Source organism: Labeo rohita, chromosome 6, assembly GCF_022985175.1.
Source record: "Labeo rohita strain BAU-BD-2019 chromosome 6, IGBB_LRoh.1.0, whole genome shotgun sequence".
Lineage (NCBI taxonomy): Eukaryota > Metazoa > Chordata > Actinopteri > Cypriniformes > Cyprinidae > Labeo > Labeo rohita.
The window spans coordinates 25,883,455-25,898,056 of record NC_066874.1 but is presented as its reverse complement, the minus strand read 5'-3'; the positions used below and the strand labels follow the sequence as shown (position 1 = coordinate 25,898,056).

The following is a 14,602-nucleotide window of genomic DNA, read 5'->3' as shown; positions in this document are numbered from 1 at the left end:
TAGCATTTTTGTGTATGTGAACCCTTTCCAACAATGACTGTATGGTTTTGAGATCCATTTTTTTTACACTGAGGACAACTGAGGGACTTTTAAGCAACTATTACGGAAGTATCAAACGCTCCCTGATGCTCCAGAAGGAAAAACCATGCATTAAAACCCAGGGGGTGAAAACTTTTGAACAGAATGGAAAAAACAGCTATTGACGCATGGTTTTTCCACATCACTAAGAATCAAGTGTATGTAAATTCTTGAATGGGGTCATTTTTATAAATTCAACTATTATTTTCTCTTGTGGATTATATGTAAACAACTTTTATGCGAAATATCATACAATTAGTACAGTTCATTACTAAAAAAAAAAAAAAAAAAAAAAAACAATAACATGCATTTTGTATGATCCCTCTTATTTTGGTAAAACAATTAACATTTTGCAGATTCTGAAAGGGGGATGTAAACTTTTGACCTTAACTGTATCCAGCAGCAAAACAAGCTATTTTGTACAGCTAAAAACATCTGGAAGTAGATGAGAACGAAAGCCTCCCACATATAATTTACAGAATGACTGCACCCACTCTTATGAGAAAAATAAGGTGTATGCTATGTACCTTTTATGCAGTTTACTGACAACTTTTATACACATTTTTAAAGGTGCCTATATTTGTCATTAAATCTTCTTACAAAACTAACCTGAGAAAAATGAAAACACCCATTTGGATGCAAAGTAACCTCTTGAAAGATTTAATGAAGTAAAAAGAAAACACCTACAATGGCACAAACTTTCAAACTTTTAACTTTCTCCCCTTTTTCCCTCAAAACTTCCATAAACAACTGTTTCCTCAATAAGTGCAAAGTAACTTGAACAAAATAACTTGAAACTTGAGAGAGGGGTGGTCAGCGTATATTATGAGATTTGTTTTCATAAGCGATTCAAAAGAATGTCAGTATTGCAAAAGCAAAGTACATAAAAACAAGAAAACAAACCCTAGTACAAAAGTGGCATAAAAGCAATTTGCACTCACAGGTGGAATCACATTGAGCTACACACATCAGCTATGAGCATGTCTGAAAGGCTTCGAAAGCATATCTTTGGACAGTTGCATGTTTAATTTAAAAATTGATCCATTGACATTTCTTCAGACTCACAAGATGCTAAACCTACAGTTGCTGGTATAGTTTGATTAGCTAAGATCAGATCTGCAGAAGTGTTTTACTTCACCTCCCACAAGTCAGTTTGATCGAGCACTTTGTTACAATCTCATAAACAAAACAGAAAAGGTGAACAGATTACTTTACAATGTTTTACAAAAAAAGTTTTAATGATACAGATATAAAATGAACAAAGAAATACAACTTGGCATCAAGACCAATTTATTTACAGTTCAAAAGTCTTTCAGAGAGCAACTCCATGTGTGAAATTCCAAGAGAAAGATGAATGATGCCACCTGCTGGAATAACACATCACAGACGCTGACGTCTGACAGTGGCCCATCAGTCATCGATCGTGGGTAACCAGAACGCCTGTGGAGGTGAGATTTTAGCATACATATTAAATGGTTGTTAACTGGTGTTATTCAGCCATACAGTGTTTATACAGTCATAATCAGGCCTGCAGGGGAATATGGCAGTTTTTAATTGTTATGAGCCCCATTGCTCCTTTTATGGTAAAGAAATAGTTCATCCAAAAAATGAAAATTTCCCCCAACTCAGGCTGTGCAAAATGTAAATGAGTTGAAGAAATTTAGCATTACATCACTTGCTCACCATTGCATCCTCTGCAGTGAATAAAGGCAAATTGTTCAAGTTGTGATGTGAAAAGACAAAAGGTGATGGACTTTTTTTACTGGAGTAAGCATTATTATGGATTTGTAATTTGGCCAGAAGCAATAGTTTAAAGCTAAAATGCCTTGATAGATTTTTTTTTTTTTTTCTGAACAGATTTTTATCTTAGAAGATATTAACTGATAGACTGGAGTCATGTGAATTACAGTGATGTTTTTAATCAGCTGTTTGGACTCTCATTGACGGCACCCATTCACTGCAAAGGATCCACTGCTGAGCAAGTGTTAAAGGGATATGATGTTAAATACATGCATTGAAGACTTACATCAAAGAGAAGAAATTGATGAATAAAGCCATTATTTTTGTTTTCTTAGAGCACAAGAAGTATTCTCGTAGCTTCATAAAATTACGGTTTAACCACAGATGTCACATGGACTATTTTAACGATGTCCTTACTACCTTTCTGGGCTTTGAACATGGTAGTTGCAGTGCTGTCTATGCAGGGTCAGAAAGCTCTCAGATTTCATAAAAAAAATATCTTAATTTGTGTTCCAAAGATGAACAAAGGTCTTACAGGTTTAGAACGACATGAAGGTGACTAATTAATGACAAAAATTTCATTTTGGGTCAACTACTCCTTTAAATTTCACCAAATCACCCTCAGGCCATTCAAGATGTAGATGAACTTATGTACATTTTTAGCAAATTTCCTCAAATCAACACAATAAATAAAAAAATGCAAAAATGTATAGTATGTTTCACCAGCAATCAGTGCATTATTTATTATCATGGAACATAGAGGGCTTTTGGAGTACACACATTCCATATAGACCAAGCTATAACAAATACATCAGATCGGTTTCTATCTTACAGTTAAGTCTTACCATGTTAGAACAGGCACTGGCGAAGGTCATGAATTTGGGGTTAAACTGTAGACAGGTGACTGGACCAGTGTGCTTCCCATCAAGAAGTGCTACTTTCATTCCACTCTCAGCATTCCACACATGAATCTTTCCATCCTCTGATCCTGGAAATCAAAATTACAGGCAGGCATCACTCTCTGTAAACTCATCTGTAGTCTTTTCCAAATCCATTGGGGAAGACTTACCAATCATGATGAATTGAGAGTCTGGCGTAAAAGAGGCCTCCAGAATGACACCTTTACTGTTGTTGTAGCCCTGCAGTGAGGAAGAAAGACTCCATGAGACACACTTAAACAAACTGTGACAAAACCTATTTAAAAGGACATTATTTTCTCACCCCAAATGAGTGGAGAACGGCTCCTTTGAAAGCATCCAGCACTCTGAGTGTTCCTCCATTGGTGGAGACCAGAATGAGCTTTCCGTCATTGCTGAACTTGAGACCCGTCCACTCACATGTTCGCTCGTATTGTAGTTTAAACGTGGCGAATGGACCCTGAGACAGGAGGTGTGATACAAATGTATTCGTTTTTACCATTTAAAAGACAGATATGGCACAGCTTTTCCAACATTCCACCATAGTTCATCCAAAAATTAAAATTTACTCAACTTCAGGCCTTCTTCTAAACAGATCTGGAGAAATTCAGCATTACATCATTTGCTTACCATTGGATCCTCTGCAGTGAATCGGTGCAAATATGTTTGTGCACTGTGATGTGAAAAGAAAAAAGGGAATGGACTTTTTCCACTGGAGGAAGCATTATTATGGATACTGACTTTGGCCAGAAACTAAAATACCTTGAGGGGATTGTTTCTTACAAACATTCAGATTTGTGCTTTACAAGAATTAAACTGATGGTCTACAATCATGCGGATTAATATGATGTTTGGACTCTGATTCTGTCGGCACCCATTCACTGCAAGAGATCCATTGGTGTCAGTGATGTTAAAGAATATCCCTACTGCTTCTAAGATGCAGTTTTACACAATTACCTTATCAAAGGAGCGGAGATCGTAAAGTTTGACCATCTCAGAATTCACCCCTGCTGCAAAAATCAACCCCTCCGGATCAAACGAGCACACAGGTTTTCCTTGCAAGTGCATGAGGCCCTGTAAACACAACCAAGATTAGAATCTAGCATAGACTAACAAAAAAAACACACCAACCCAAAACAAAAATACTGCTTGCCTGACAGTTTGGTGAGCGAAGGTCCCACAGACGAATCGTTTTATCAAGTGAGCCAGAGATGAATGTGTCATCAACAGGAGACATAGACAGAGCAACAACCCTGAAACAGGACAGAATACACAAAATCAAGCACTATAACTCAAACGCCAATAAACAAGAAAAACATTTTATGTCACAGGCGCTCACCTCTTATTGTGTCCAGGAAAGTAGCGAATGTACTTATTGTCATGTAGGGACAGGTATCGAATAGTATCTGTAGTGCCACATTAGTAGTGAGAAGAAAATATCAATGTCACGCCAAAGTTACAAGATTTTACAAGTGTATCGATATAATGTACTGTATTCGGTGTCAGATGAACAGGCTCAACCCTGGGCAAGGCAGTAGTCTGTACAGTTAGCTCCTTAACAGGGCAGAATAACAGACCCTAAAAACTGTACAAACAACTACCTCAACCCAGAGCAGGCACGGGGAGACACAAACACCAGCGGTAAAGCTTTAAGAAAATCGCTTAAACAACATAAATAACAAATATGCAATATAATCTCATGTAATACGAAGACATAAAACCGCACGTAAGTAAAAAATATAGGACTTGTTAAAAAAAAGTGACTTTTAGATAAAATAAAGCATATCACAATACAAGAAACTGCTGTCATAATAAGAAAAACACAAGTAATGTACTCTTGGATAACATTTTATCCATAGTATGACAAAACTGAACAGCATATGAACTGAAAAACAACAAAATATCATATTGAGACTTTAAAAGGAGTCCTACCATCAATCTTGTTGGAGCTGTAGACAACAGTGTTGGCGGCATGGGTGTATCTGATGAGATCCACACCATATTTCTTACTGTAAAGCGTCCGTTTGGGTCTAATATAAAGAACAGATGAGGAAATAGGTTAATGTAGTTGCTTCCATGCAATTGTTTGTGCAGATATATCATGAAATAGTTTAAAACAAAACACTACAGACACAAGGCGGGCTCTGAGGGAGGCGTGGATGCTAACTGTTAGCACGCAACCTCTCATTCACACTGTACATTCGATTCATTTCCGCGAATCGGTTCCTTTGAAATATCAATTTCAAAGATCCGGTTAAAGATTCGGCGGGTCTTTTACGTCACTGCGCGGTCCTTAACACTCAACCGTGGCATATTACGACGAAGCCATGCTAGATATTAATTACAGGATTTATTTAAAAATGAATTTGTTATAGTTTATTTAGTTGCCGCCATGATTTAGCGCATAAAACGAAAACACTTTAACGTTACGTTGATAAAACGGCTCAACTGATTCACTAAAAAGATTCGACTCAAACGAATCGGACATCACTACTGTAAATAAACACGTTCAAATCATAATACTCCCTATGAAAAATAAATTTCATAAATCTCCTTTCTTATTACATTAGTAGTCGATCTTAATCTTTCACATCTCTCACAGGAATGCTTCTGTAACCAAGATCAATGCTTTAAAACCTGTTAAGACCAAATCAACACGGAACAACACCCGCTAGTTGTAGGAAAAACCACATTGAGGAACTTACTTTCCCTCCTGGCAGTCGTACAAGACAATCGAGTCATCATCGCTACTCGATATTACAGTTTCGCCGTTTGAACTGAAGTCAAAGCAGTTGATTTTGTCTGAATTCTCTCGGAAAACCTTCGCAACCCTGAAACTCCGCAGCACATTGTCTGTGAGCTTCATTGTGGCCTTTCTGCCTGGCCAGGCGCTGGGGATCGTCTAGTTAAAAACAGCGAGTTGACCGGGATCTGCTTTATCAGGGTTGTGGGTTGCGAGTGTTTCGTAACGTTTTTTAAATGAAAAACAGTTTTAGACGTACATTTTGATCACGTTAAAAAAGCCCGCCGACAAAATTCGTCAATGAACCGGATTGCGAAAGACCAGATGAAGCTAGAGGTAGTAAGGCGGTAAACAAAATGGCGACCACACCTGCAGTCGTTTCAGAATAAAAGTCCCATGTCGACTTGAGGTGAAACTCGAAGAAAACTTTAAAGTTATTTAGGGATGATTTGTTATACACGCTTAATATTAAGCTTCCATGACGTGTACGCAAGACAAACAAGGGGACGTCTGTTATATTTTGATTTGACAGCTGTAATGCGGATCTGGAATTTCACATCAGCTCTCTAGCTGCTGTTTGTGTGGATCTTTATTTGTTGCTAGGTTGAGTCTCATGATTTCAACTATTATCAAATCTCACATTTGTAATCAATCAATAATACATTTAGCTTTCCGTCATAATTTTTTGTCTAAGACATCTAGAGGGTATTCTAGACTTTAAAATAAATACAAGGCCGAACTGACACAGGATGTTATTATCATCCTACAAGATGAATCTATTCTCTGATATATGATACATTTTGCACATAGACATCATACTAGCCTCACCCAAAACCCCAAAAGCAGCCACTGGTATAAAAGTAACCATTGCACTGGTCTAAACAATTACACTGAATTAAAGAGCTGGATTCCACTTATCTTTCTTTCCAAAAAAACAAATCTACAATGGCAAGCCTTGATTCAAAGGTGAGTTCTGTACTATTAATTTGTTCTAACACAATGAACATATTAATATGAACTTCATAAAGAACTAACAATGAAAATCTGTTTTTCAAAGGGGGAAATGTGGACTGATGGAGATGTGTATGTATTCACAGTGAATGTAAGTGAGTTTGCACCAGAAGAAGTTATTATAACCTCCACCAATAATGCAATACAAGTCTGTGCAGAAAAGGTAAACAAACTCTAAGACGAAGAGCATTTAATATCTGATTGTTTTATTTGAGTTTTTACACAACTTACTAGTTCTTACTCATTGTTATATTTTTTGTTCTGACATTCTTTTTTATTTAATTTCTTTTTTTTCCTCATTAATGAATCAGTTGGCATCAGATGGCACAATTCTGGACACCGTTTATCAGAAATGCCAGTTCCCAGCTGATGTGGATCCAATGTCAGTCACATCTTCTCTAGAGAAAGATGGTTTGTTGAGTATTAAAGCTCAGAAACAAACAGCAAAAGGCTCTGCAAACATGGATTCAATCAAAGAAGTGAAAACCTAATGCATGGATGTATGTTTGAGCATTGAGCGTTTTCTTCTTCAAATTATTGTAATTAATGTAATGTAATGTAATGTAAAGTTATTCAAATGTCATATTTTGGATCATTAAACAAAAACAAATGTTACAATCTTTATATTTTAATAAGTTTTTTTAATTTAATATATAATCTGACGTTCATGAATATATGCATATAACAACATTTTTTGATGCAACTGTCTTCATACTTCAAGGAAACTCATTTCATGACATTTTTATGTTTTTGTTCACCCTTTCTTGACTCACAGATATTTGTCTTTGACTGAAATGACTAATAAAATTGCAGGCATTTAGAAACTGGAAAATACTTTAAGTAAGTGGTATTCAGTGTGTTTCCATAGCAGCATATTCCATCAATGAATGACCAATCCATGTGAGATTGAACCATAACACACATACAAGCTATACAATGATCTCTGAGTCTGTTTCTCTGAGAGCAGGCTGTGTGGAGATGGACACAGATGAAGCAGCCATGCAGTCCTGGTGCCACAGGTTTTCTGCAAGGGCATTTAGGAGGGGTGCTACTTCACCAAGACCTGCACTCACATCACCTCCCACTCGGAAGACCGGAAGACCCCACACCTCTTGAAAATGTGTTATGTCGCTCTCCGTCACGTCTGTGTGCATAAATAAGTCAAATCTGCACAGTTAAGGGCCATGATAATTATGTTATGCTGTAATTTTGTTGTATTTTTTTTTTTAATCTAGTAATACGTATATGTATATAGTTTTTTTTATTAATTTTATTTCCGTTTTAGTTATTTTAGTACATCAAGTTAAACTAAGTAAGGTAAATTTAAGGCTTCTGATGTTTAATTTGAGTTAATGTTAATTTTATTAACATTTAAGTAACAGATTTTTTTATTTACAGTTGAGTTTAAAAGTTTGGATACACCTTGCAGAATTCTCAAAATGTTAATTATTTTACCAAAATAAGAGGGATCATACAAAATGCATTTTTTTAAAAATAAAAATTTTAGTTAGTACTGACCTGAGTAAGATATTTTAGATAAAAGATGTTCACATATAGTCCACAAGAGAAAATAATAGTTGAATATATAAAAATGACCCTGTTCAAAAGTTTACATACACTTGATTCTTAATACTGTTTTGTTACAGTATTAAGTATTCAGGTAATAAAACAGTATTAAGAATCAAGTGTGTGTAAACTTATTTTCTCTTGTGGACTATATGTAAACATCTTTCATGTGAAATTGTCTTATTCTGGTCAGTACTGGGAAAAAAAAAAAAAAAATCACATGCATTTTGTATGATCCTTCTTATTTTGGTAAAATAATTAGCGTTTTGCAGATTTTGCAAGGTGTATGTAAACTTTTGACCTCAACTGTAACTATAATAACACTGCATAACACGTATTTGAATGTAAATAGACGCTGTGTGTCTCACTAACACATGTCAATCAAATGCTTTTAACTGGTAAAGGATACTTAGTGCCAACAACCAGTTTAACGACTCTATCTGAAGATTCTGTGATCCGTGATATCTGATTTGAAAGATCATCAAAGGAGCCACGATCAGTAAAGGAGAACAGGAAAAGGATTGCATCCACCTGTTCCTTACAGGACTGAAGAGAGAAGAATGACATATAATAAACATCATGCCATAAAATGATACAGTGAAACAGAATTGGTGCTTTAAAGTATTAGCTCACTTTCAGAATAAACATTTCCTTATAATTTACTCACCCCCATGTCATCCAAGATGTTAATATCTTTCTTTCTTCAGTCGCAAAAACATTCCAGGATTTTCCCATATAGTGGACTTCCATAGTGGCCAGTGGTTTGAAGGTCCAAAGTGCAGTTGCAATGCAGCTTCAAAGAGCTCTACACAATCCCAGCATATAAATATTATTTTTTTTAAAGACAATGACAGAGCATTTTACTAGATAAGACCCTTGTTCTTCAGCTGGGATCATGCAGAACCTTTTGAAGCTGCATTAAAACTGCAGTTTGGACCTTCAACCATAGAAGTCTACTATATGTAAAAAGCTCATGGAATATTTTCCTCAAAGAAACATAATTTCTTTGCAGCTGAAGAAAGAAAGACATGAACATCTTGGATGGCATGGGGCTGAGTAAATTATCAGTAAATTTGTATTCTGGAAGTGAACTTTAAAGAGGCAGTTCTCCCAAAAATGAAAATTCTATCATAATTCACTCACCCTTAAGTTGTTCCAAATCATTATGAGTTTTTTCTTCTGTGAAAGATGTAAATGGATAATAGAAGATATTTTGAAGAATGTTGGTAACCCAACCGTTCCTCATTGACTTCCATAATATTTTTGGTAAATATTACGGCAGTCAATAAAGACCAGAAACTGTTGGGTTCCAAAATATCTTCTATGTTCCACAGAAGAAAGAAACTCAGGCCATGTCCACACTAATACGTTTTCGTTTGAAAACGCATCCTTTTTCTCTCCGTTTTGGCCTTCCGTCCACACTGAGATGGCGTTTTTGGTCAAGGAAAACGGAGCTTTTTGAAAACGCTCTCCAAAGTGGATAAATTTCAAAAACGCCGTTTTCGCGCTGCAGTGTGGACTGTGAAAACGGAGGCTTTTGAAAACGATGACGCATGTTTAGTCATGTGACGCATATTGTACCAATAGATATCCATGTTTATACCGGTAATTGTGGCTTTTATGTGCTATTCACTTTTTTACACTGCTGCTAAAGATATATTTGTACACTCTTCATATTACAGTCCTAAAAAAGATGACAGAAACTGTACTCACAGTTGCTATCCTGACTCCTGCAGCTAAACAGGAGGGCAGCTGCTTTTTAGATCAAACATGAGAGCACGCGACATGGACGCGTTAGTGAATGATGAGATATTTCTGTAAATAAAATGATCCTGCCAAGAATTGCGTGAAAATGTATTAAGTCTCTTCCGTCTGTATCATCGCAGTGAGTTTTTACGCATGCGCAGTATGTCGAATTTAACGTTTTCCTACGTTTCAGTGTGGATGAAAAACTTTTGGAAAACGTTTGAAAACGCTAGTGTGGACGGAGAGCGTTTTAAAACGAAAACTCCGTTTTCAAATGTATCCAGATTAATGTAGACGCAGCCTCATACAGGTTTGGAATAACATGAGGGTGAGTGAATGACATCATTTTTTGTGAACTATCCCTTTAAGGCAATGTAAGTAACTTAAACTTCATAATATGTTAGAAATGCTCACCGGTAACATGTGGTCAAATCTTCGTATTGCACTTTCCCCACAATCCCAAAGCTCAAAGCGGAAAAACAGCACACGGCCACTCTCCTTTAATCTTACAGGCCAGAATACCACTGTTGTCTCTATGCCTACAAGATTCACAGTTCTGTCGTCAGAAGCAATAACCGCGGATGTTTTTTAATTGACTATATCCACCTTTTTCTTCCCGTAAGAGTGGGTGTGGCTTCTGGTCTCATCTGCATCTAGCTATTTTTAGCTGTACAAAACAGCTTGTTTACTGCTGGATATTGCAAACTGGTGTCTTGCCATATTACTTCAATGTAGTATCTTAATTATGAACACAATGGTTTGTAGTGCAAACAGATTTATCGTTCACTGCACACTGTTATTCTTAGTTATTTTCCTATAGCAGCTTATGAACCGGAAGTCTCGCCCATAGGCTTACTTCCACGTTGAAGAATAAGGTGGATAGAATCGCTTATTTTTTTATACGTCACTGATATGACTGTGAAGACGGTGTCTTCATCTCTCGGTATGAGTTTATATTTTTAAAAACATATTTATTAAAACTACTATTAAATTTCTTAAAGAGAAAAACATGTTTACAATAAAAATTAGCTTGATACATTTGAAACGTGTGGTTGTTTACCTGTGGTCTCATAGTGCATTTTGGGTAGATCAAGGCCAGCGAGACGGGCAGCAAGAGCGGTTTTCCCAACTCCAGTTTTCCCTGAGATGAAGACCTTGTAGCGAACAATGTCCACGTTCATTTGAGGAGGCATCATTGGTGCTTCCAAGAGCCCTTCACAGTATATAAAAACCACTTAATACTTAATTCATGGAGTACGTGCATTTTATACGTTGGTTATAACAACACTTTTTGTGCTGTTCTTCTCCAAAGTTAACAAAACAAGAAATACCTGACCTAAGGTAAGAAACAGTGATGCGTAAGCGCTGTATCCATGGTGATCATCCTTACCAAACTTTCGCCGTCTCTTCTTATGCAGTATTCGGCTGAAAAACTCTCTGCTGTCTGGACAGCGGTGCCAGTCCGACACGATGATGGATCCAGGTGGGACAGACATTTTAATTCGTTGAAATTAATAAGAGACTAGTGCATCTTAGTGGAGTTAGTTTATCTGCGCGAACGTGAAGCCAACTAGGTTTACCATCGTCATGATGAAATACGTCAAAATAAAAGTCCATTACGAACGTTCTAAAAAGAACTTTTTTTTTTTCTAAGGATGGCGTCACTGAATCCACATTCTGAATAAAGTCACAAGAAACAAAATGTACAGGTAGCCTATATTAGTACATCATGTTATCTTTATTGAGAGGCCACAGCTCTTGCATATTACAACTGTTGGCTTTGATAAGGCAAACGCAAGAATGAATCCACCAGCTAATTGACACAGAAAAACAAAAAAGCTTTTGGAGAAGGTGGATCCCACAGGCATGCAGCAATGGCTCAGAATGCAATGTACAGCTTCATATATACAAAAACAATAGTGAGACCCCAAAAATGGCACATAGCAGTTTCAACAGATCTACTAACATAAAGAGAATGACTTTAATTGGACATACAAACTTAAAAAAGAGAGATATAGAGAGAGATCCTCTGTAAGAGTGAAACCGAACCAAAAATATAGCCGTTTTTGTTGTCATTTCTGACATCTAATTAAAAGACGTCTCCAATGAGATATCAAAATGGAGGTATGACGATATTGCATTTCTAGAATACCAATTCATTTTCATTTTAAGATGCCTGTGAGACAATGCCTAGTTGGATATTTGCAACATTGGGCCACAGAGCCTCGACACAAATAAGGAAAAAGTACAATGGAAATGTGCAGACACAGAAGACATTTACAGTTAACAGTTCTGAACTGAAATACAGAGGTTCATTTTTAGTTTCGAAGCAGTTGGCATCCACTTTAAAAACAGACAAGACAAAGAAAAGGGTCCATACACTCATCTTCACAACAATGTACCATTAATGTATGTAAGAGTACGTCAAAGAAGCGCCATATATGTTATCGCATTGGACAGGGACACACCTAATAATCTCACTCGACATTATCAAACAAATGGTACTCCATATTGCTTAGGAACACATAGAAACAAATTCCTCAAATAAATGAGTTGAAAAATTGGTGCTAGTTTGTTGTTCTTTATTATGTTATGACACAGCTAAAATTGCCAATCATGGTCTTCGCAACGTTCCTTTTACGCTTTAGTACAATTCTTTGATTTTTATTGTTTTTTAGCTTCTTTGTGGGCAACTGGAGCTGATGGGGGGAGATCCTAGAGTGGCTAACTGGGTAATCAGAGTTGTTACATGCATCTTACGTTATCAGGCTAAGTTTAAAGTGTTGGGGTAGGGTAGGCTTGGATAGACGGGTCGGGTTCAGGGTGGTGGCTGGCACCGGATGGCTCGATGCTCTAATCGTCCTCCTCGTCTTCCTCATCGCTGTCCTTCATCGAGATGCCCTGCATGCCCCCCTCTCTGACGGAGGCAGTGGCCTCCTCCAGGGTCAGCCGGTTCCGTACCGTATCGTAGGCCTTGCTGTTCAGTGTAGAGTCAAGAACGCCTTGCAGCCTAAAATCTCGGTATTTCTTCTACAAAAATGGGGGATAATCAGCAGGCGTTATACATACAGTCAGACTTAAAGCTAAATACCCGTACGTCAAACAAGGGCAGAAAGAAAAGCAAGACTAGGAATTCAAGCTATTAAAATTCTGGACAAATAGCTGATATTAAAACTCAATACTACTTTGTCCAAATTAATTACACTTAATTACAAGTTTGAAATAATTACGATTTTTAAAGGTTTTTCTAAAGATGTCTCTTATGCAAACCAAGACTGCATTTATCTGATTATGTAAAAACAGCAATATTCTGACATTTCAAATAACTGTTTTCTATTTGAATATATTTTTAAATGTAATTCATTCTTGTGTAACAAAGCTGACGCCATTACTCCAGTCTTTAGTGTTACATAATCCTTCAAAATTGTTCTAATATGCTGATTTGGTGCTCAGTTATTCATTCATAATGGTTCTTGTGATTATTAATGTTGCAAAACGTTTTTACTGCTTAATATTTTTGAGGAAACCATGATAGATTTATTTTAGGATTCTCTGATGAATATAAAGTTCACTGAACAGCATTTATTTGAAATTGATTTGTTTTTTGTAGACTTTTGCTCAATTTAACGCATGTATGCTTTATGAATAAAAGTACTGATTTCTATTTTTTTATTCATACTTAAACCAAACTCTTTTAATCTAAGTGTACTTAGTGCTTTGCTATCACATGAATAAATTACATGTCAAAATATATACAAAAAGAAAAAGTTATTTTAGTTATTTTAAAATAGACATAAAGAGTCAAACAAAATTGGAATTTTTGGCAACCAGTGTAACTTCATTTAAATTGCTGCAAGTGAATTTAGGAAGCACAACATTATAATGTACACTATGAAAAATGAATTTTCATGTTGATATTTGCAGTCCTATTAAATGATTACTACTACTAAGTTTAACTTTAAGCTAGTGTTAGATCACAGTAAAGGTAATCGACATGTAAGAATACGGGAAATGAGCATGCATAATTTAATATCTAATATAACACAGCAAATATCCAATAGACCAATACTGATATAGACTACATATAGGCAAGGCCCAATTCATACACTGAAATACACAAGAGTGTAGCTATACCTTGACTAGAATCATACCAGTCCAGTTTCAGAGCATAAACACTTCCATTTAGGGCTGTCACAATTACTCAACTCAATTCAATTCAAGCACTCGATTTAAAAGAATCCTTAATTGCATTTTGTCCGTGTCGAGTAACCGGCAAAATACCGGAAGTTTCCAAGGCTGTATGATATATTAAACCCATTTAAAAGTTACGCATAATGCTATTGTGAATTCACAAATGCTACGATTCAATTAAATAAACATATGCACTTTAATTATTTACATGCTGCTCCACACAAACTATCATTTACATGTGTGGGCATTTCAAAATCCATCTCTGCATATGTTGTGATTTTGGGTTTATTATAACGTTCATCTGGAAACGCAACATGCGCCATTTCATCAGATTTATAAGGTAAATCATTTATAAACCTATGCGAACACATGAGAATACACCAATATCTTTCTCCATATGCTAACTGTTCGCAATTTCAAAATAAAAGCTCAAACCCTCCCTCTGAGTTTACATGTTTTGATGACCACATATTCAAGAAATTAGAGTAGCTGTTACATTTCTGTCATAATTTGAATTAAATGTTGTTTAGTGAATATTAAACAAGGATTAGATAGAGCAGTAAAGTATAAAAACAATCCTCAGACCGCTGGCATCGTCTACAGTCATTTA

The 14,602-nt window shown here is 36.2% G+C and overlaps 3 protein-coding genes and 1 long non-coding RNA gene across 10 annotated transcripts in view; 1 reads left to right on the top strand and 3 right to left on the bottom strand.

Annotated features, from left to right (window-relative positions):
* Positions 1-709: 709 nt before the first annotated feature.
* On the bottom strand, positions 710-5,808 carry wdr82 (WD repeat domain 82). Its single transcript, XM_051113258.1, has 9 exons — positions 5,441-5,808; positions 4,668-4,765; positions 4,075-4,141; positions 3,889-3,988; positions 3,693-3,809; positions 3,040-3,195; positions 2,888-2,957; positions 2,664-2,806; positions 710-1,518 (listed from the first exon to the last, which is right to left on the bottom strand). The coding sequence occupies exons 1-9, from the start codon at positions 5,599-5,601 to the stop codon at positions 1,489-1,491; spliced, it is 942 nt and encodes a 313-aa protein (XP_050969215.1). The 5' UTR covers positions 5,602-5,808; the 3' UTR covers positions 710-1,488.
* A 136-nt stretch (positions 5,809-5,944) lies between these two features.
* LOC127167305 (uncharacterized) lies at positions 5,945-6,939 on the top strand. The gene is made up of 3 exons (XR_007827976.1): positions 5,945-6,444; positions 6,536-6,652; positions 6,801-6,939. It is a non-coding gene; the product is annotated as an uncharacterized LOC127167305 (long non-coding RNA).
* A 425-nt stretch (positions 6,940-7,364) lies between these two features.
* On the bottom strand, positions 7,365-11,402 carry cplane2 (ciliogenesis and planar polarity effector 2). The gene is made up of 5 exons (XM_051113259.1): positions 11,192-11,402; positions 10,862-11,014; positions 10,216-10,340; positions 8,465-8,601; positions 7,365-7,656 (listed from the first exon to the last, which is right to left on the bottom strand). The coding sequence occupies exons 1-5, from the start codon at positions 11,295-11,297 to the stop codon at positions 7,419-7,421; spliced, it is 759 nt and encodes a 252-aa protein (XP_050969216.1). The 5' UTR covers positions 11,298-11,402; the 3' UTR covers positions 7,365-7,418.
* Positions 11,403-11,520: 118 nt separating this feature from the next.
* cadpsb (Ca2+-dependent activator protein for secretion b) overlaps positions 11,521-14,602 on the bottom strand; it is a 95,955-nt gene continuing 92,873 nt past the window's right edge. For all 7 annotated transcript variants that reach the window (XM_051113248.1, XM_051113249.1, XM_051113250.1 and 4 more), the window contains one exon: positions 11,521-12,831. In XM_051113248.1, coding sequence (XP_050969205.1) covers positions 12,655-12,831 — 177 coding nt within the window. In that variant the 3' untranslated portion in view covers positions 11,521-12,654. The remainder of the gene's footprint in view (positions 12,832-14,602) is intronic.